Genomic DNA, 22,293 nt, shown 5'->3' on the forward strand with positions numbered 1-22,293 from the left:
CATTAGAAACTGAGATTTGTTCACAAAGGAGTCAGGTCCAGAGCCGATGCAGTCCAGTCTGAGTTCACCGACATCTGGTCAGTTTGGAATCGCCACCGATCTCTAAACAAACGGCTGTGTAGTATTACTCAGAGCCCGCAATTCAAACAGTGTTCGTCTCGGTCTGCCACATGAACTCTGACGTGTTAACACTGCGCTGGAAGAGGTCACTAACAAGTGGCCTTCTCAGAGACCGAAGAGCGGAATAAGAGCCATTGCTATGGATGGAACACAGTTGGCTTGTCTAACCTTTGGGTGGGTGGGTGTGGGCAAAGTTATGGAAGAGATCAGTCTCACGATTCAGTCCCTGGGTTTCCGGTTGTGAGCTGTACATCCTCGGCAAGATCCCCCCCAACATTATAGTTCCCCATCAGCATTTTAGGAAAGGACACAGAGGGGAAAAGAAGATGGCGGGAGAGTTGATTTTACACAATCCTTCCATCACACTATGGTTAATACTTACTTTCTACCAAATCAGATGACAGATACAGGACACAGGTGTCAAAGAAGTATCGAAAGAATCCACAGAACAGTTTACACACATAACCGCACACTTAAGCCTGCACATTCTAAACCTAAAGCAAGTTCAACATGTAAAAAAATATCAGTCCTATGCCCCCAAGTGTATAGAATATAAAGATTATTAAAGACAATTACATGATTAAAAATGTAACTATATTTTACGTAGGAGAGTGACACACAGCTCTACAATGGGTCCTCAACATTATCGTAACAGGCATGGAAAAATAAACAACCAGCACAAACCAATTTGCTGGGAATCAAAGAATCTAAGGGGCGAGTCCACATTATCTCTGTTTCTCATTTTATGTTCCTCCCTAAAATGTTACTCCTCCAACAACGTGTAAATTATTTGCATTCCAAAAGCATGGGGCGGAACAAAGTCTGTCACTCTTGGAACCTAAGTGTGCAAGATTATCACAGGTGCAGGCAATTAATAAGCAGATTGCCCTACGCCCAGGGTCCTCGGGGACCCATCAAAAAGCAGTAGAGAGACATTTGAGATCTCAGCTCAGTTACAAATAGAATTAAGCAGAGAAAGCGTATGCACCCTGTTCTCATTTTCTCCATTTTCTTTTGAAATTGAGAACACACATTAGGAGTCACTTTGAAGTTAGGGCTGCCTGAATATGATATTATTGATTTCCATAACATGTTTTTGCTCTGCAATGCGGATGTGCATTTTTCAAACATATTAAGCAAGCCTTTGATCTGATTTGTTCCACGGGAACACCGTATAGAGGCTGAACACCATGTCTATGTAAGGGTTGGCTGTGCTGAGGGGGGACGTTGCTCTCGCTTGAAAGAGGTTGGAAATATCCCATCTGAAAGCTCTTTTCAGTTCTCCTCAGCCTAACCATTTTACTCAGACGGGTCAAAGGTCACCAACTGTCAAAACAAAACCAAAATTACACAGTGCTCCTGCAAGAAAGCTAAGCAGAGTGGAAACTCAAGAGTTCACCAACTGGGCTCCTTAATGCAGCACGTAGCAAACAGTAAAAACGCCCTTCAAAAGTAACAGGTATATTCTTCCAAATCCTACTGATTTTCACAAGTCATTCAACACGTTTCAAAGACTCGTCTCTTAAGCATCAATGCAGAGATGGAATTGAACTATTCTAGAAGGACGAGTCGAGAGTGGGGGGTGGCGGTCCAAACTTTGAACCGTCAAAGCAACCAGTCTGTAAAGCACCAGATGGTTTTATAACTCTGAAGGTTCATAAATCTTTCTTTAAAGTTTCCAGTTTCAAAAAGAGGCTGTTTTCTTTGTGGGATCGGGGAGCGGGGGGAATTTTTGCCATTGGGTATCTGACTCACAAAACCCTAATAGCCTTTTAAGCTTTTTGCTCTACAAGCTGGAGACAAGCAGGGACAGATAGCAGCTGGGAGGGGACGGCACCTGCCGGCCAGGTCCCTGTGAAGAGAAGACCGACCTGTGCTTGGACTTCTCGACCCTGACGATCTCATCACCACTAAGGACATTCTGCAAGTTTAAACATTCAGGGACTGAGTTTATCGACTCATCTCTCAGTCAGGAACCTAATAAGCAATTCTGATTTTTTTTTTTTAATGCCACATAAAATCTCCAGCTTTTAGATCAAATTTGGCAGCGCTCAAAAAATAAAAAATGAAGAAGTGGCTTCTCAAAGAGCTTCTTGAATGGAGGTAACTGCAACATTTGGTGAGCCAATGTTATCCCCTTGCTCTTAATATGAGGATGTGTTTGAGCTCCTCTCTTTCCGCTGCGTACCCAGTGGGAGATGGAGTGGACAGGAAATAAAAGTAAAGAGGACTGGAGGGAAAGAGGGGAAGACAAAAGAGCCTGAAACCAGCCCGTTACATTTATAAAGGTCTGTCTATGTGCCCCGTGGGTGGTAGCACATTTATGCACCAAGTTGGTCACAGCGCGATTCTGTGTCCATCTAACCAGGCAATAATGGTCTGCAAAACTGAGGGGCTTTGATTTGGGTACAGAAATTAGTGAACCAGAACAGGGAAACTGTTCTAGGCGGATGTATCGATGTCCTACAGCCGAGCACTGAAATCCACTAACGTTACATTACGCCAGGCTCTAGTATCCATCTCCTGTTCTGCCTGAGCCTTCATTTCCTGGAAGCATTCCGTGGGCCTCCTCCCAGATCTCCTCCTTCCTGGTCTCGGTGCAATGACTACCTCATCTCCCTGTTTATCACAGGGTCATGGAAGGAGCAGATAAAGGAGAGCCTGAGTAGGAAAGTAAGTTATAAGCTGTGGAGCTTTATAATAAACTCAGTTCAGATTAGCAATGCATACCCTAAAATATACAGAAGGATGAAAATCCTTAAGAGAAATGTTAAATGCTTAGGGTTGTTCAGCCTTACCAAAAATTAGGTCCTAGAACATTCAATAGCAACGTTCCGGTCTATTAGGAACTATTATTAGACTAAGGAGGTTTACAAGCTTGTGTAAAACTGGAGGAAAAAAATGGGTGAGTTCAAGTGTCAAGGTATATATAGTAAAAAATTCCAGCAGTCTGGATTGTTGAGTGCTGGGGTGGATGAATCATTAAGGGAGACTGTGGTCTAACTGAATGGTCACTGTCTGATGTGGTTCAGACTTTGCAACCCAGCAAAAGGAGTGAGAGAGCTTAGCTCATCCCAGTCATATTTTCCAGCTCCAGAATGGTCAAAATATACTTCAGTGCATGCATCACATTTAAAAAATCTGTTGACTTGAAAATCAGCTGAAAATTCCATTATGCTCTCAAATAAAAAATATTTTATTTTTTTTAATTAATTAATTATTGAGAGAGAGAGAGAGAGAATGGGAACAAGGAGGAAGTGCAGAAAGAGAGAATCTTAAGCAGAGTCTGCACTCAGTACAGAGCCCAATGTGGAGCTTGATCCCATGACCATGAGATCATGACCTGAGCTGAAATCAAGGCTTGGATGCTTAACCAACTAAGCCACCCAGGAGCCTCCTAAAAACTATCTTGAGGATAAAATATGTGTAACACAATAAATGCAAACTTTATAGCAGCGATTTTAGTGGACACTTCTGCATACAAGATACTCCCAGGGGTTCAAAACTGTATCCTGGACATGGTAATGGCAACAGAAGAGCAAGTTTCTCTGTGTTTATTTGTACTGTTACAGAGTCTTTAAACCTAAGGCATCCAAAATTTTGAGACTTTTTAAAAGGATTTTATTTTATAAAGTCAACTCTACACCCAACATGGGGCTTGAATTTTCAACCATGAGATCAAGAGTCATATGCTCTACTGACTAAGCCAGCCAGGCACCTGAGGCCGCCCCCCCGCCCCCTGCCCCCAGCCAAAATATTTTGGCCAAATCAAAAACTTCCACCATTCTTTCAGGGACTATCATCATGAACACTATCTCAGTATATCCAGACAAATGTTATTAACAGCATCCTTATTAAAAGATCCCTCAGCTATACTTTAGGTACAAGCAGGGGAGGGGCAGAGAGAGAGGGAGACACAGAATCTGAAGCAGGCTCCAGGCTCTGAGCTGTCAGCACACAACCCCACATGGGGCTCGAACCCATGAGCCGCAAGACCACGACCCAAGCCGAACTCAGACACTCAACCAACTGAACCACTCAGGCACTCCATGTATATGCATATGTTTATGAATGTGTTTTTTATTTATTTCATCTTTTATATTCTTTTTTTTTTAAAGAAAAGGAAGGGAAAGGTTAAAATTCTCTACTGACTTCAAGGTTTTTTGGTATGGTATTTTAACTTCTCTCATTCAGATTTTACACTGAAAAAAATTACGGTAATAATAAGTCTACATTTTAGATCTTTGTATAGTGGAAAGTCAGATCCTNCTATGTACACAAGAGCTCCCTTTGATCCACATCCTTCCTTCTCAACCTTTTTTATTTCTTGTCTTTCTGACAGTAGCTATTCTAAAGGGTGAGAAGCAATACTTCATTGTGGTTGTGATTTGCATTTCCCTCATTATTAATGATGTTGAGGAACTTTCCATGTATGTTGGCCATTCCTATGTCTTCTTTGGAAAAAATATTTATTCAGCAAATCTGCAGGATATACACATACCAAAATCAATTGTATATCTATACACCAATAATAATCTATCAGAAAGAGGAATGAAAACAATCTCCCTAAAATAGCTTCAAAATGAGTGAAACAGGAATAAATTTAACAAAGAAGATGAAAGATCTGTACATTAAAAACTCTAAGACATTGTGTAAGAAACTGAAAAAGACATAAATAAAAGGAAAGATATCCCATGCTCATGAATTGGAAGAGTAGTGTTAAAATGTCCATCCTACCCAAAGTGATCCACAAATTCACTGCAATTCCTATCCAAATTCCAAAGGCATTTTTCACACGTAAAAAAATACTGAAATTCATATAGAACCACAAAAACACTGAATGACAAAGTAATCTTGAGAAAGAAAAACAAAGCTGGAGGCATAAGGGTCCCTGATTTCAAACTACTTCAAAAATATAGTAATCAAGGCACCTGGGTGGCTCAGTTGGTTAAACATCCAGCTCTTGATTTCAAGTCAGGTCATGATGTCAATGTCATGATAGAGCCCCTTGTTGGGCTCCTTGATGAGCGTGGACCCTGCTTAGGAGTATCTCACTCTCCATCTGCCCATCTCCCCCCACACCCCCACCTCAAAAAAGAAAAATACTAATCAAAACATTATGGTATTGGCATTAAAAAAGATACACAGATCAGCAGAAGAGAAGCCCAGGAAAAAACACATAATATATATACGCCATTAAATTATGACAAAGGAGTCAAGAATAGCCAAAGGGAAGAGAACAATCTTTTCAATAAATGGTGCTAAGGAAACTGAATAGCCACATGAAAAAGAATGAACTGAATCCCCATCTACGTTAAGACCTAGAACCATAAAGCTTCTGGAAGAAAACATAAGAGGTAACCTCCTTGACAATGGTCTTGGCAGATTGTTTAGGATTTGATGCTCAAAGAAAAGGCAACAAAAACAAACAAGCAAGACCACATCAAACTAAAAAAGCACAACAAAGGAAACCATTAACAAAATGAAGAAGCAACCTATGAAATGGGAGAGAAATATCTGCAAGTCAATAAAAGTCAATTGCAAGACATAGTCAATAAAGGGCTAATACCTAAAATATATGAGCAATTCCTACAACTCAATAGCAAAATAAACAAACAAACTCAATTTTTCAAACGTGCAAAGGAAGAGTAAAAGTTTGGACAAATCTCCAGATTAGACTCCAGATGATAGGCACAGCAAGTTTTTCCTCCCAGAATAACAAAGGCCCTCAATGTCTTCCAAGCATTACTTTTTTTCATTTCTACCCATCTTTTTTTGTGATTGTAGCCCACAGTGTACATCCTGCACTCAGAAGCAATCACTCCATAGTGAACTCTAACATGGGCCCCAGAATAGACCCAGTGGTCAATAACTAATATTCACGTACTTACTAATGAGGAATACGAAAAGCAAGGTGATGTCTACAATTCAGCAACCCACTGTTTTCTACATTCTATTTCAAAATTGAATGACACAGTCAGAAGAAATGAGCTAGGGACCCTCAATAATGTACAGATACAAAGTTATGAAAAAAATGGCAGCATTAATGAATTATATGATTTGGGGGAGATTTATTATTACTGTTGTATTTTTACTGTTACGTCAGGTTAATGATACACGATGAAGATTAATACGAACAGAGAGGCACATGGTAGTTAAATTATAATGAATAGAGAAAGACAAAGAATATAAAAGGCAGGAAGTGGAATTTTAGAAAGTTATCAGTGAGATCAAAATGAGGGATGATTTGCCTAGAGACCAGCAAAGTTTTCATAGCTGCTTGAGAAGCTGAGAACAAGGCAGAGTGAGAAGCCAGCTTACTGTGGTCTACCGGAAGAAAAATTAAGTTTATAAAAATATGATAAATCAAAAAGCCAAAACGTAAAGCAACGAGAGAATCCAAGTAGTGCATATGAAGGTGTGAAAATTCAGGGGTGGATGTAGGTCTGAGATCGAAAACACTAATGAGCATCAGTAAAACTAAAACATAAAAGAGGATGAAAAGTGAATTATCAAGGGGCTCGGGTGTTTGCCAAAAGAACAAGAGAAACAAATTGGGAAGCTAGAATACAAAAGCTTAGGCAATTGGCTGGAACTGGAGAAAGCTCAGGTGTGGGATCTGATGGATCAGAAACTAGAATGGAATCTGGCACCAAGCAAAAAAGACTCTGAGCGTTCCTATCTGTGCCCTTCTGGGAACTATCCCAATTTTTATGCTGGGATACTGTAACACCTAAAAGTGCAGGCAGAGATGAAATCTTGCCACGGCCCGGAGTTGAAGACAATAGTGTCTGTCCGTTTATTTTTCTCATTAAACAATAAAAGTAATGTATATTTATCCAATGATTATTGAGGCCTTCACTTCAGAGTCTTGATGACCTAGTGAGAGCTTTAGTGATTTTAGATACTTTTTAAAACAACATTTTAACAGAATAAAATCTTCCATTTGCTCATCTACCAATGAATGCTCGATCACACCAGGACTTAGGATATTCAGCTATACTTAGCCACACCTAGGATCTACTTTAGAAAAGCCTCAAATTATCATATAGGGATTAAATGTATAATTATATTTGTGTACAACACACGTAAATATACACAGAAATATCTATGACCTGAGCTATTATTCCCCTTTGGTTTCCACAATAAGTCCTTAGTATGTTGAGAGACACAGTCATATATTTCTCTAACTCACTCCTTCTTTTTGAGGACTAATTTCTTTTCTTTTAATCGCCTGATTATAAATAACAATTTTGTTCTTACAGACCATGGCCATTTCCCATTAAGAGCAGAGAAAACCTAGTAAGTGCTGATATCATCTCCTTAATTTAATTACTATTCGTCTGATAAATTAGAAAAACAGTCATGTTCAGATCTCATTCGGGATGATAAAATCTCTCCCATTCATCAGTCTTTGCCCAGGCTAAATTCTTTCTCACTTCAGTCCTGAATTCCACTTACTTACAAAGGCCATTAGCTCATTATTCTTCTACCCTTAAGTTGGGTTCTCGATACACATTTTCTAGTTCCAGAGGCAAAAAGTTTATCTCAGAAACATTTTTATGATATTAAAAATTATGATATTTAAAACAAAAACATTTTAGATAAAAAGGACTTTGCCTATCCTCTGACATCCTTCTTATAAAAAGGAAAATGAGTAAACACTTTTAAAAATTCAATTGGAAATTATTTTTATCCAAGTGCAACAAAACTGCCTTATTTTCTATTTTTGCAACAACAGTACTTTGTATAAAATAGAACATGGTTTATCTTACAACCATGGGAATGCTTCGATTTTTGAGTGTGCATTTTTTTGGTTTCAAAGGAGGACTTAATATCCTCAAATTTGCATGGCCCTGAATCTCCTACTGTCCATTCTCTTTCTGCTGATAACTATGAATTTTGGGGGAAGAAAATGAAAAGAAAAAAAGAGACAAAGAGAGAAGGAGAGGTGAGGGGAAGGAAAGGAGGAAGGGATGAGGGAGGGAGAGACAGAGTGGGATGAGGGAGGGAGGGAGGTTGGAGTGGAGACAGAACACAAGCAAGCGAGCAGGAGAGAGAAAGAGGAGAGGGGGGCCAGGAAGGGAGAAGGGAGGGGGTAAGGAAATGGTGAAGAAGGGAAGGGTGAGGAATGGGAGGGGGAAGGAGAAGGGAGTGGAGGGGAGGGGAAGCGAAGGGAGGGCAGTGGGAGGGGAGGAAGCAAAAACATACTTGAACACGTCGAAGAACACCATATGCTGGGCATTTCTAGAGATGGCCAATATTCTGGAAAAGGGGACAGAGGTAATTTTCCTGTATTACATGGCTTTTAGCTTGAGGGAAGACTACAATAAAGTTCTGCTGGGTGACTAAAACTCTGTTGGAAACCCCACAACTATTCTGGGCAATTGAAGACACTTGAAAGGGAATGGATAATTTCAGAAAGGAAAGACCCAGAGAAGACGAACCCAAATTCAGTGCATAAACTCTGCAAATTTCTAGCTGACCTCTGGGAGACCTCAAGGATTAAAGAACCGAACTAAGGCTTGAGTTGCTGTCCAAGACATGCAGATTGAAGTTTCAGTCTTATGAAATTAATTGCGTGCTAAAATAAACAAGCAAGCAAAATGCAATACTCTTCAATAGACTATATTGAAATCCAAACACAATATATAATTTACAATGAGTGCAATATAAAATTAATTGACAGGAGGAAATGAAGAAACAGGAATATGTCACTTATTATCAAAGGAAAAGTCAATTAGCAAAGTTCAATCTTGAGATGACTGAGGTGTTTGAGCAAACAAGAAATATACGATAATTACTGTATCTATAAGCAATCATATGAAGATAAATAGGATCAAAGTGAATGAAAAGATAGGAAGCTCAGCAAAGATACAGAATTAAAAAGAAACAAATGAAAATTCCAGAAAGTACTGCATCATGATCTTGCAGTTTTGAGTTTGAGCCCTACTTTGGGCTCTGTGCTGACAGCCTGGAGCCTGCTTCCGATTCTGTGTCTCCCTCTATGCCCCTCCCTGGTTCACATGGTTTCTGTTTCTCTCTCTGTCTCTCTCTCTCTCAAAAGTAAAGAAATATTTCGAAAAAAATTTAAAGTCCAATTTACATTTAATTGGTGTCTCAGAGGGAAAAGAGAATATGGTGTGAAAATACCTGAATAAACAAAGTTATCAAGTAGGTGAAAATAGTAAATGTACAGATATAAGAATTTCAGTAATACTCAAGGAGCGCAAATTCAAAGACGATCATGCCCAAACATATAGGCAAACTATTTCGCACCCAAAGCACAAAAATCCTTGAAAGCAGCAAGAGGAAAATGGTACAATAAACATGGAAAAGACTGATGAAAGTCTGACTTCCTGCCTAAAATTATAGTTGCTAGAAGACATTAGAATGTCATATTCAAAGTGTTAAAAAATATGACAAGGAAAAAAATAAAAAGTATGACAAGAGTTTCATATCGGGCAAAGCTATCACTCAAAAGTCAAGGCAAAAAAAGGACATTTTAGATTTTACAAATGAGAGTTTTCTATAAGCACACCTGTACTCTAAGAAGCATTAAAAGAAGTTTCTCAGTGTAACAGGAAAAGACAATCATAAAAGACCATCAGAAATGGTACATCTCTGGATAAACAGATAATACTATTTCCTCTCTTAATTTCTACATAATATACCTAACTGTTTAATGCAAACAATATAACATTGTTTTGTGAACTGTCTCGTGTGTGGACATGTAACATACAGATAACTGAGGAGGGGAATAAACGGACCTGTATCACTGCATGAAACCTTGACGCTAACTAGCCTGTGAAAAGTTATGAACGCACACTGTAATCTTTAGGGCAACTACTAAAAAAATATTATAATGCAAATGACATAATAACTCATATTCAAGACAGTAACCATCACGTCAATCAGATCTAAGGAAGTAAATAATTTTAGGTCCGAAAGAACAATCATTGGCAGTACACTCTTAGTAAAATACTTCTTGTGTTGTTTCTTTTCAATACATTTAGTGTTTGTTTTAATTGTGTTGTATGCAGAAATCATGAGTTCAAGGGGATCTGTAAAGCACTGATTTAGTCACACAGTGACAAATTCCTAATTTCATTTTGATTACGAGGAGGATTTTCTATCAATGTTTCCCATGAGGGCATGTATGCAAATATTGATCATACAATTTATAGTGAGGGGGAGCAGATGTAGCTTGGAAGAGTGGAGGAGTAAAATGTTAATACATTCACTGAAGCACTGAAAGGAGTTACAAACAACAGACATGTACACATGGCAACATGAGTGTATCTTATTACATACAACAATGAAAAAAAAGACAAAGATTAGATTGAAATCTCTATGACCATGCTTTTGAGATAAATTACAAATGTGCTCCTAACAAAAATAGACATCTTACAGGAACATATACAAAGTAATCCCTATAAACATATAAGATGATTGATTGTGGGGAAAGAAAACTGAAGGGGAGAAGCAGAGATAGAAGATATAGAAAAAAAAGGAAAGATAAATAAAAAGAAATATAGCTCTGCATTGAACAAGGATAATGTACCATGAAATTAATAACTCTACCCCTTTGCCTAAGGTACATCCAATAAAGAAGAGAAAAAGAAAAAAGAATGGACTTTTCTGAATGTTTTTTATTTCCTTCCCTTTCTCCTCCTCCTTTCCTTCCCAGCTTGGATATCTAGGATTCACTCCCACACTAGTTTTATAACTTAACGGGATGACAGGTTTTATGAAAGGTGCATCCACCTATGCTGCGGTAACTCTTTGCAATTAAAACTGAGAGCATTAAGCAGAATATGGGCAGGGACCAATGCATAGAGTCAGATTTCAACACCTACCCATTCCTAAGATCAAATAAGAGAGATTAATAAATTGATTATTGTTGTTTTAAGCCCCTAAGACCTGGGGTAATTTTTTTTGCAGCAATGAATAATCAGAACTATTTAGAGTCTCTTTTACTGACAATTCAAAGAATATTCCTAACATGATGCACTTTATCATTACATCAGAGAGACTACCGTCCGACATGAGTGATTTGATTTCATGACACTTGAGCAGGATTAGACAGAACCAAGGTTGTCAGCCACTGCTCACTTACAGAGCTCTCTGAGCAGACCCAGGAACTTTCCCGAACCATGACATACTTTCATCACATTTGATTATAAAGCAATTACCTGTCACAATCATGCAGGTACAGCCCCAGCAAACCAGAAAAGGAGTCAATGCTAATTGGAAACGCCTTTTTCTTATTCAGTGATTTACGTGTGAGCCTATAAAACTCTTTAATAATAACATACAATTCGTTCCAAGAAATAAACATATTTCTTCATCCAAAATCTTGGAGTTTACTCCCATGTAACCGTTTCTGAAAAGAGAAGGCTTAAGATATAAACTTGAACTTTGGAGTTGCAAGGAAAGCAGACAGTTTTAATGTCATCTTTTATGAACTGTGTGCTAAAATGTGTCAGTCAGAAGAGAGAATACATATAATAAAGTCTTTCATAATACTACAAAACAACATTTTTGGTTTTATGTTTGGGATGATAAAGTTTCCTTTGCTTGCGATGACATTGAAGTAAACTACAAGAAAAGACTTTTAAGATTTTTTCCGAGAAGGACAAACCTGTGACATTTCCACAAAGCCTTTGGTCTTAACCTTGGAAATCTGTCTGCTTAGGATAAATGCAACGAAAATGAGCAGGAAAGCTCGAAAGGTGGCCGCTATTATTAAATGCAAATATATTCATTAAGGAATTGGCCAAACAGGAAGGCATATTCCGCTTTTAATGAATGTTTTAAACACACAAATATTCTGCAGGTGTGTGTTCGTAATTTAATTACCCTTTGCAGGAAGAATTGGTTATCAGTACAAACGGGCCTGGGTGATAAAATGCTATCAGACCCAAGTTTTCACCTTTTATTTTATATACATGTTATAAAAAATGTTGAAATGCATCCAGAGCAGACTTATTTCCACTTTCATGTCTTGACCTTCCTACAGTCACTCAAAGTCCCAACGGCATCCTTTTGATGGGATTCTTATCTTGTGCTGGACTGCGAGAAATACCTCATATAGTAGGATACATGTAGTTTTATAAAGATACATTTTCTAAAAACATGAAGACACTGATGAGCAATTCAAATTTATTTTGCATGCAATTTATTTTGTGATATATAGTGACACACATGATGATAACTAGATGAGTAGTTTAGAAGGGGCCCCGGCTGGCTCAGTCGGTTAAGCGTCTGACTTTGGCTCAGGTCATGATCTCACTGTTCGTGGGTTCGAGCCCCGTGGCGGGCTCTATGCTGACAGCTCGGAGCCTGAAGCCTGCTTCAGAGTCTGTGTCTCCCTCTCTCTCAGTCCCTATCCTGCTTGTACTGTCTCTCTGTGTCTCTCAAAAAATGAATAATGTTAAAAAAATTTTTTTGGAACAGATACACCTGTACATCTCCTGCCCCCCTCCTTAGCAAAAACAAGAAGTAAAACTGACTGACAACATTTTTAAGGTTAAAATATTCTAGCAACATTAATAAAATCTATCCATTATTGTACACGCTATAGGATTCTGATCACAACGCTACAAAATGGCTACATTCTTTAAACCATCAATGTGTGAAAAGTAAAAATTTCACTAACTGTTGCTTTGTCTACAAAGCTTGACAAAACAATGTGATGGCTGTTTTCAACTAATTTGCTCACATGTCAACAACAATTTTAAAGTTCTGACCAAGAGTAAGACACAGATCTACATGACCATGCAAAAGCATTCTTGCTGAAATTGCTTGAAGAAATAATGGGGAAAGAAAAGGGTGTCTTGACATCTGAGATTAAAGTTCTCTTTATGCTGCAGACTATCAGTATTGCTTCATTTTTAATACTTAATTTATACAGAGTTTAAAGATATAGTTAGTTTACATACTTCTCTTCAAAATACCTTCCCAAATGATCAAATATGTGATCCTATATATTCGATGGGAGCTTAGTGGGACAGGTTTCTATAAACCAAACACGAAAACATTCTTACAATTTCATGGCTGTTTCCTACATACGCATCCATGATTTTCATTTATATAAATGGGCATTATCTTCAGGGATAGCTGGAAGGAAAGACAATCTCTTATTCTGCAGTTATTAACAGAAACTTACGCTTTATAGTCATTCTCTTTCTCTATGAAATTAATGTCCCCTTCTGGAGGAAACACCCAATTTCTCATCTGTTAAGTTCATCATATAAGGTAGGAATACAAATGGCCGTAGAAGAGAAGACACCCAAATGCCACATCACCTATAATGGTAATAATAATATTGCTTCTCTCGAGTGGTCTCGACAGATAACCTTTTATTTTTTTTTAATCTACAAGAATTCTTTGACTTTCAGTCTGCTAATGATGTAGAAGTGACAAGTGAAAAAGTTAAATGAAGATTTTATGACACATGCAAGACTCATATTGGTCAAAGAATTCTTTGAGCCAAATGGCAGATAAACCAAAGACCAATTTGAAGTAGATGTAAAATTAATAGCTTTTCATTCCTTATCTATATAACTCATTAGGAAGTATTTTAGAAAATGTATGGTGTGTGTGTGTGTGTGTGTGTGTGTGTGTGTGTGTGTGTGTGTTTAACGTGATTAAGAATCACACTCGAATCCTATCTGACAGCATCAGTGTTTCCAAAGTGTTTAAAACATTCTATTTGTCCCTCCTCTCTCTTTGGGAACTCAATTACCTTGGCATTTTTCCTTAAAGTAATGTGTTTCTCAATGTGTCTTCAAGGTCACATCTGCATCTCCTCAGCAATACTTACTACTGTCAGCTGAACAAGAAGCCCAGTGGGCACAAGTATGAATACGGAAGGCAAGAAGAAATAAAGCCAGCAAGAGATCTGGAGTTCCAGTCCGGTTGTGAACGTAATTAAATATGCGTGATGGTATTTTCTTCACCTGTGCAATGAACTACTTGGTTAGATTTACTCTGTAGTGCCTCTGATCTCAAATACTGTGATTTAGACACATTCAAGGATGTTCAGAAGTTGCCCTTCAGGATGACTCATCTTCCTGATGGAGAAACAGATTGAAACTGACATGGACATAGGCAGGAGAAAATGGAGAAGCTTTTATAAGCGTGCAGGTCAAGATAACCTAGAAAAAGAAGGAAAGAAAATTTTATGGAAGTTAAGGAGGCAGAATAATTGCAACATAGGGACGGATGGAGTGTGAGTCAAAGGAGACAAAAGGAAACCAAGTAAACACAACTCCTAGAGGTTTGGAGCTGGTGACTGAGAAGACAGTAGTTTAAGAGAAAAGCTGAATAGTTAAAAGCATTTTTTAAAAAAAATTATTCAGCCTCTCTAGGTTGTCGATATATAGGCTGAAATGCGTAGCAGGCAAATGGCATGTCAGAAGAGACGTCAGAGAAGGAAGATAGAGTTGGGGTCATCTTCATGGATATGACAGGTAGTCGTGGCACTGGACGGGACGGTCACTAGGAAATTACAGGGTTGAAGGCCCCAGAAGCAACATAGCTGAGGACTTGGGGAGTTATTTTGATTCAGCAATGAAATAATCATGTCATGTCAGACTGACTGACTATTAAGAGAAAAACAGAACAAAACAAATTGAGCTACTTATATATTCTTCTCGGTGTTCTAATTTTTTTTTGAAAATTGTTACATTTTCATGACGTTTACATATAATGTCACTTACTGCAGATGTTTTTTAGGTATTTAAAATACACACACACACTGGATCTCCTACCTTGTGTATGGGTTAATTTCCCCTCGCGTTCTCTTACTCTAAGCTTTATGTTTTGGATCCTGCTATGAAATGCGTCAAGATTGCTGATAGCCTGCTCTCCGCTGTCGACTTACACAGTATCACAAAGTATTGGCCTTTTACCATTTCTGTCTTAATTTTAAACTGGCCTCATAGCAATTCTGTTACTCTAACAATTTTAAAGAATGTACTTGATGTGCTTTTTTGGTACTTTTAACTTTTCTTAGCCACTTTGGTTTGAAGTCAGGGTGTCTCCACACTGGAGCTACTAACATTTTAGGTGGCGTAATATTTGGTTTCAGTGGCTGTGCTGTGTGTTGTAGAATACTTAGGAGCATTCCTGGGCTCTGCCAGGAGGTTCCAGAATCTCCCCTCCCTCCCCTTAGGTTATGACATTCAAAACTGTCCCCAGACATTGGCAAATGTCCCTTGGGGGAGGGTAGAAGAGAACGTAAAATCAGCCTTTAACTCCTCACCCTTTGAAAATGACTGTCTTAGAGATATCACCTGTATTCAGCGTCTAATTAGGATTTGCCATCTTTAAAGAAACTCAGTCATTTTTTTCTTTTAATAAACTTGTCTCATCATAATTTTGATGCTTGATCTTATTCTGACCTAATTGCGTGTGGGTGTATGTGTGTCTGTTCACGTTCCCCATGCTTCCTACCTTCCGTGATAGGGAAGGTCTTATTTTGCGTGTGTGCGTGTGTGCACCTGTTATTGTGATATTTCTTTTTTTCTGAGTGAGGAGGTTTCTGTTTTCCCTATTTTTACTGATTGTAATAACTTTGTATCATCTGTTGATACCCGTTCTATTTTAGAAAATTAGCTCGATTTTATCTATGGATTCTCCACTCTGAGCCATGAAGAAAGTAACACACTCATATTTCCCTGTATCTTTGACAGCAGGTGTTATATTGCTAGTTTTTTTAAGCTTACTTTTCTGCTCATTTCATTAGAAGTGGGCAGAGTCAAGATTCTCTGACCCCCGTATCTCAGAAATCTTAATTACCGTGTACCTTTACTTTCTCCCTATAATTTAAAATTGTATATATACATACTTCTATATACATATATTTATACGTATATTCATGCTAGTAACTATATGTAGAGTACACACACAAATATATAAAGAGAGTATAAAGTATGTGTATGCATGTGTTGTGTGTATATAGATCATTTGGTCAATAGAGCATTCTATCAATTATTATTTGGATTTCAACGCCAGATGATAGTCTTGCTAAACAAATGTCACTTCAGTTAATCCCTGGGAATCAAAGTATATATTATGCTAGTGACACATTTTGCATTTAATAAGAAAAAAATGGGACACGTCCCAGATAAGGTATTTTAGGCAAATTTCAATAGAAAAATGTATTACAGGATGATGGGGAGATAGACTAGACCTGAAGTACAGTATTTCATGTGAAAAACCTGCCCTACTTCTCAGTCTGAACTCCTTCAATACACAGAAAAAGACTCACTATGGAAGAAGGCAGAGATGATAGCTGTCAGCACACGCATGGCCCTATGAGCTGTTACACTATTGAAATGCTTCTCTTCGGATCCGTACAGATCTGTCGCCCTTCCCCCATGTGCCTTGACCCTCTTGACTGCTCCAGTCCCTCCCCAAGGACCCTGACAGTCTCACCACATTGAACGATTGAAGAATTAATGCCTGTCAGGGAGTACAGGCAAGCCTCAGGGACGCTGGTCTCCTGCCACAGCTTCCTGTTCTGTTGGTGGTGCCCGTGCTAATTATAAAATTTAAAATTATCCCTGGAAGTGGCAATGGCTCAGAGTCCCACTTCCTATTAGACAATGAGTCTCTGTGTGTGTCCATATCTATATATAGATCTATAGCTCCCTGAAATGGGCATGCTTCAGATCAACTTCCCATTCGACAAAAGATATACACACACATACACACATGTAATAATGGAGTATAAAGAGTCTTTTATAAGATAAGTTATAATCTGCCCCACTTAGCACTAGCATACAACCAATATTTGGTGCTTTTACTTGAAAAAAAAATGTAATCTTCAAGAGTGAATCCGTGGAGTCTCCAGACACATCGTCCTTAGATTGGGCATTGTCACAGATCACTCATTAAAATTTGTCCAAGGGTACAGGTTGCTCAGAACAAACATGTGACAAGAAGCTCAGAGGATAAGCTGACACAGAGAACTCAGAGAATTAGATCGGAGGGCATGAGTATTGTATCGGTGAAGAGAAATTATAGGAGAAATTTCCAAATGTTTCCTTTATGGCTTTCTTATTTAAAGAGCAAATGGTTTCAAGACACTGCTAACAGATTACAAACTTGGGTTCTGGAGTTACTTAAAGAAGCTGGTGACCTGCAAAGCCCTGGCAAAGATAAGCATTAAATACAGGCACTTAGGGGAAAAAATGTACATCTTAATACGCGTGAAGTTAATGTAAACAGAGGATGTAAGGAAAGCATTACTTTGGTTTATCTTGAAAACAGTGCAATTCAAGAAAGCACCATTGGGGCTGATCCTTTTTCCAATGTGCTCTTTACATTTTCTGTTATTTTATATCAAAGAAAACAACATATTTCCTTTCATTCCAAGTTTTGGAAGACGGGTCTGGAAAATTCCTAAATTTATAAACAATACACGTTTATTCATTTACAAGTTTCACGTTATTAGAGGCAATTCATGACTAATATAAATTGAAGGATCATTGTGATCCACTAATGTGATGATTTTTAAACTTAACTTCTTTTGCTCTTTAATATTCCCTATGATACCCTGCCATAGACACCTTGTAAGTTTTGTGAACTATTTTGAATATTTTTGCATCATAAACAAGACAAGAAAAACAGTATTATCCCAAGCTTAAAAACAGGCAAATAAAAGATAATATGAACCACAGGCTCCATTTCTGATTAGTAAGGAAAAGACATCTGATATTACTTGATGTTAAAAATCAGAACCATTCAGAAGAGATGACAAAATTGTTCATTAGTTTCAGGCACTAAAAATTTCATGGTGGCTTTAACATCATTTCAGCCATTTATTCAGCTACTTGACAGAAATCAATCATCAGCTCCCAGCTTATGGCAAACACGTGAAGTTTTGTAAATAAAACCAAATAAGGCTATTCCTGGTGAGTGTCTTTATTGCTCTAAGTTAAGGGCAGGGTTTGGTAAAGAGAAAGATCTTTAAAAAGAGCCACATTACGGTGAAGGCGGGTGACATATATAGCAGAAAAATAGGACAACTATGACTTTTTGCATAAAATAGGCCTTTTGCCTTATTTAGATATTGCAATATCCCATTAACAGGAAACACGAGGCGGTGAGACAGCAAAGAAGCAAATGAGAGTTTACAGAGAAATGTGCTCCTCTTTGGAGTCAAATAAATCAATTGGCCACCCAGAATAAACCCAGCTCAGGTCCTCTGAGGTTGCTCTTTTCCTGGCTATCTACAGAAGTCCCCACAGCTTTCAACCCTAACATTATGTTGTCAGTTCTTACAGTAGATTCCCTACTCTGAAGTTTCTAGAAGAAGAGGGGGATGGAGGGCAGCATTCATTTCTCTACCAAAAGGCACTGCTCTCTTAATAATTCAGAATTTCATGGTCCAGGGGGGAAAAATGGGTACCTCATATGAGCAAATGGAATTCTGACTCAGCTTTGGACTGATAGAGCCTATACATCATCACACTTGATGACTAGGATTCACAATCTAGTATTGCTTAAGCTAAGGCAATTAGGAAGATAGTTTTTAAGTGACCTTACACTGTCAAGATTTCTAGGTCTCCCTAAGGGCGTGTGGGAAAACTGCTATCATGTAAATGTAGCAGTAGCAACTATGAAAAAGTAAATGCCATAAAAAGGGATTATTTTAAAACTTACCTCACCTGTTGATTTACTAGGAGAGACACACAGTGAGATGGAAGATAAAGGAAGGTCACAGTCTGCTTTACATGCAAGGACTTAAAAATTAGAGTTGTCAACAACACAGTTCTTATTCATTAGAGTCATTTAGGAAATCTCTAAGAGGCGGATGGAACATTTGAGCCCATGAAAGAGGAATTTTTGTCATGTTGGCCCTAGAGGGGAGCTGAGTCAGAGAAATAAAGTGATTCTAAACCAGGGATAGTTTTCCTACCCCATCCTTGAGGAGAGTGCAAATTACTGCCTAGAATTTTCTTCTATTGCATTATATGCCAGGGTGTGTGTGTGCATGCGTGCGTGCATGTGTGTCCTTGAAACCCACTATGTTGTTTCCCCAGAAAAAAATTCCCAAAGGAGTCAACGGGTGATTTTTTTGTTCATGCATGACCATATGTGCTGAATGGTTCATTTCTGAACCTTCTTTACATCCCCGATTTCTCAAGAAGCAACCATCCTTCCAGCAACTATCACGACTAATTACTTCTAGATTCTTAACAATGAATCTCACCAGGTCTCTCCCTTTTCATCTGTAAACGGGGGATGATAATCTACATTTATGGATACATTGGAGTCAAAAGGAATAAACAGATGAAAATGTCTATTTAAATCATAAACGTGTCATTTTGAAAAGGACAACACAGACTGTGTAAAAACAAGCAAAAGAGGAAGGCACACGTGATGAGAGCATCACAAGGGATCCAATGTCTGCTTTCTCCTTATTCTATATTTCCCGATACTTCCTGTATCAGCTTTGAAATCTCGACTTCACCTAGCAATTTCGAACTGGGGGGAAAAAGAATACCCTTCGATAATACATGAGACACCTAGTGAAATATAACGTAGATTCAAGAATCTGCAGAGAAGTCAAGGTAAACTTTAAAGTATATGACTCCTGTAAAGTATAACTTCTGTAGCTGTACGGGCCCTTTAACCCAAAATAGTCTCCAGAGTTCATCTTCATTGTTTCTCTCATTTCCTTTTGCTCTAATTAATCAGAATCCTTCCTAGAATGTTAATTTCTGGCCAGTATGTCTTCCTGAATATGAATAAGACATAAAAGGCCATTTGATGTTTGAAATTATGGGGATAATCTCAATGACGGAAATAGATGACTGGCACAGGGAAGGGAATGCCTGATTAAATATATTCATGAAGATGTCAAAGGCTTATAAAGCCAACATCTGGGAAGGAGAAAGCTGTTGGACCACCAGATCTTCTCTGGCGAAGTGTGTTCCTCGAAAGCATCACCACCATGGACAACAAGGGGTGGTCGCTGAAAGGTACGTGCAATGACTTGCTGAGTTGTTGGATTCTCAAGACTCTTGGGGTGGGGGCACTGATTGGAAATCTGAGCTAATATTCTCTTAGCAAGAGGTTTTGGGTTTACAGAGTTTAGAAGGGCTAGCTAGCTAGTCATTGCTCTAGCAAGCAACCGCACCAGGAGCAATGGAACAGAACGCTGGTTCTCGAATGGAAATCCTCCTTCTGGAGACACAGAGCTAATGTCTGGAGAGGTCTGTGGTTGTCTTAATTTGGAATGGGGGGTGCTACTGGTATCTAGGCAGGTAAAACTCAGAGATGCTGCTAAATGTACCACAAAGCACAAGATAACCCTCAGAACAAGGAACTATCCAGCTCAAAATGCCAATGATGGCAATGGTGAGAAACTCTGGCGTGGAACAAGACCATAAATGTCTATGGGTCCAGTTTATCACAACTCCGGAAGGTAGAAACTAGCAGTTTGGGGCTCTCAGGCCTCTTACGTGGTTTGGCCAACATGAGTCAGCCTGGTGCAACTTTCAACTCTGAAGCCATCACACAGACAATGATAGTAGAATTGCGTCTTATAATACTTTGTCAGCTGGGTTTGAGCCAAACGACATTTCAGAAAGAGAAACAGCCTGGCAATAATTAACCATCTCTACTTTCTTGGTTGACAGTTGCAAGAGAATGAAAATTAGGAACAACCATAAAATTCATTTTATGAAACGAAGAACAAAAACATTTATCTATTTTATCTCCTCTTGGGCTGTGAGAACGCTTCAGATGATAGATGTACAGATAAATGTAGTCAGAGTTAAATAATATCTATGAAGTTATGAATTTCCGAGAACTGGTATTCCAATTTCTCAATCTGCAGGGCGCTTTTTATTTACACCTGTAGATAAAAATATCCATTCAGCTAAATTACAGGACTATAAAGCACCTAAAATAAACTTTTTGGAAATACCATGTTTCTGAAAAATTAAACGTCTGCTACAGGTCTCACTTCATACCACTTCTATCTTATTTTCCAGCTAAAAGGTGGTGAGTTATATTCTCTATTAGCGGACAATTTTAGCATGCATTAAAGTCAAAGTACTGTACTTTCCCAGTAATGGAAAGACCCTTGCAAGCCCTGAGCTGTCACGGCCTCTGCTCTGGCCATTGTTGCAGGGATGAAGCCTGAGAGCCCACAGGTGTACATGATGCCACGTGGCAAAGTCAAAGCGATCATACTGGCATCCAGCCCCCTCCACCTGCTAATAATAGGCCTTGAGGAAAACCACTTAACCTCTCCAAGCCTTCTGCTTCATCAATGTAATTTGATGATGATAATGAAGGTCGAAGCTCTTACAAGGTTACTGGGAAACACACATTAAAAAAAAAAAAAAAAATCAAAGCTTTTGGCAAAGTGTCCAGCAACTGCACAGGGTTATTGAGGTGAGTTAGCAGATCTAGGCCACAGTATTCTGTATGTTAGGTTCTCTTCATACTCAATATTAGCCGTTGAGCATCATGTTTATTCTTACCAGTCACAAAGGCAAAACAAACGGATCTACCATCCTGTGTTTGCCGTTTCAGGGTTTAAGACCCAAGTGTGAGTCAACACAAAGTTAACAAATGACAAACTCACAGAGAGCCTGGCTGCAAAAAGTCTGCAGAAAGTCCCAAGACATTAAGCTAACTTTTAAGAACGACTTCAACACCCTGGCTCAGAGTTCATTTAAGCTCCAAATGTTTGCTAAGTGCAGAAGCACTCCCGGGAGCCATAGAAAAACACAGAGAGTACCCACTTCTCAAACTATGTTATGGGTGCACGTATGATCAGGTATCTCGAGTCACACAGTGGAAGGGGTGGGTTCTCCCTGCCCCCGCTGTTGCAGAACCCAGTGGTGCCGAGGCAACCAGAGAGGGCGGGCCCGTGACCCGTTGGCTGGTGATGGCCTGGGGCGCACAGATCCTCTCTGAGCGGCGCGCGCTTCTGTTTCAGCAGGGCCGCTCCTGCCGCTGCTGCTGCTGCTGTCAGACCTGCTCCTGTGTCAGAGCGTGGCCTCCCTGCCCGTCTGTCCCAGCGGGGCGGTCAACTGCCAGGTGTCCCTGAGAGACCTGTTCGACCGCGCGGTCATCCTGTCGCACTACATCCATAACCTCTCCTCGGAAATGTTCAACGAGTTTGTAAGTAGCGCATGC

At 39.0% G+C, this 22,293-nt stretch overlaps 1 protein-coding gene and 1 long non-coding RNA gene across 4 annotated transcripts in view; one reads left to right on the forward strand and one right to left on the reverse strand.

Moving 5' to 3' along the window:
- The window catches only part of LOC144235970 (uncharacterized), a 459,372-nt gene that overhangs the window by 18,756 nt on the left and 418,323 nt on the right, over positions 1–22,293 (reverse strand). The gene's annotated exons all lie outside the window — the stretch shown is intronic.
- Positions 20,093–22,293, forward strand: part of PRL (prolactin) — a 9,600-nt gene continuing 7,399 nt past the window's right edge. The window contains exons 1-2 of one of the 2 annotated variants that reach the window (XM_077769585.1): positions 20,093–20,120; positions 22,094–22,278. In XM_077769585.1, coding sequence (XP_077625711.1) covers positions 20,093–20,120; positions 22,094–22,278 — 213 coding nt within the window. The remainder of the gene's footprint in view (positions 20,121–22,093; positions 22,279–22,293) is intronic. The other variant, XM_077769586.1, reaches the window with a different exon arrangement.

This window comes from Crocuta crocuta, unplaced genomic scaffold, assembly GCF_008692635.1.
Source record: "Crocuta crocuta isolate KB4526 unplaced genomic scaffold, BGI_CrCroc_1.0 scaffold145, whole genome shotgun sequence".
NCBI lineage: Eukaryota > Metazoa > Chordata > Mammalia > Carnivora > Hyaenidae > Crocuta > Crocuta crocuta.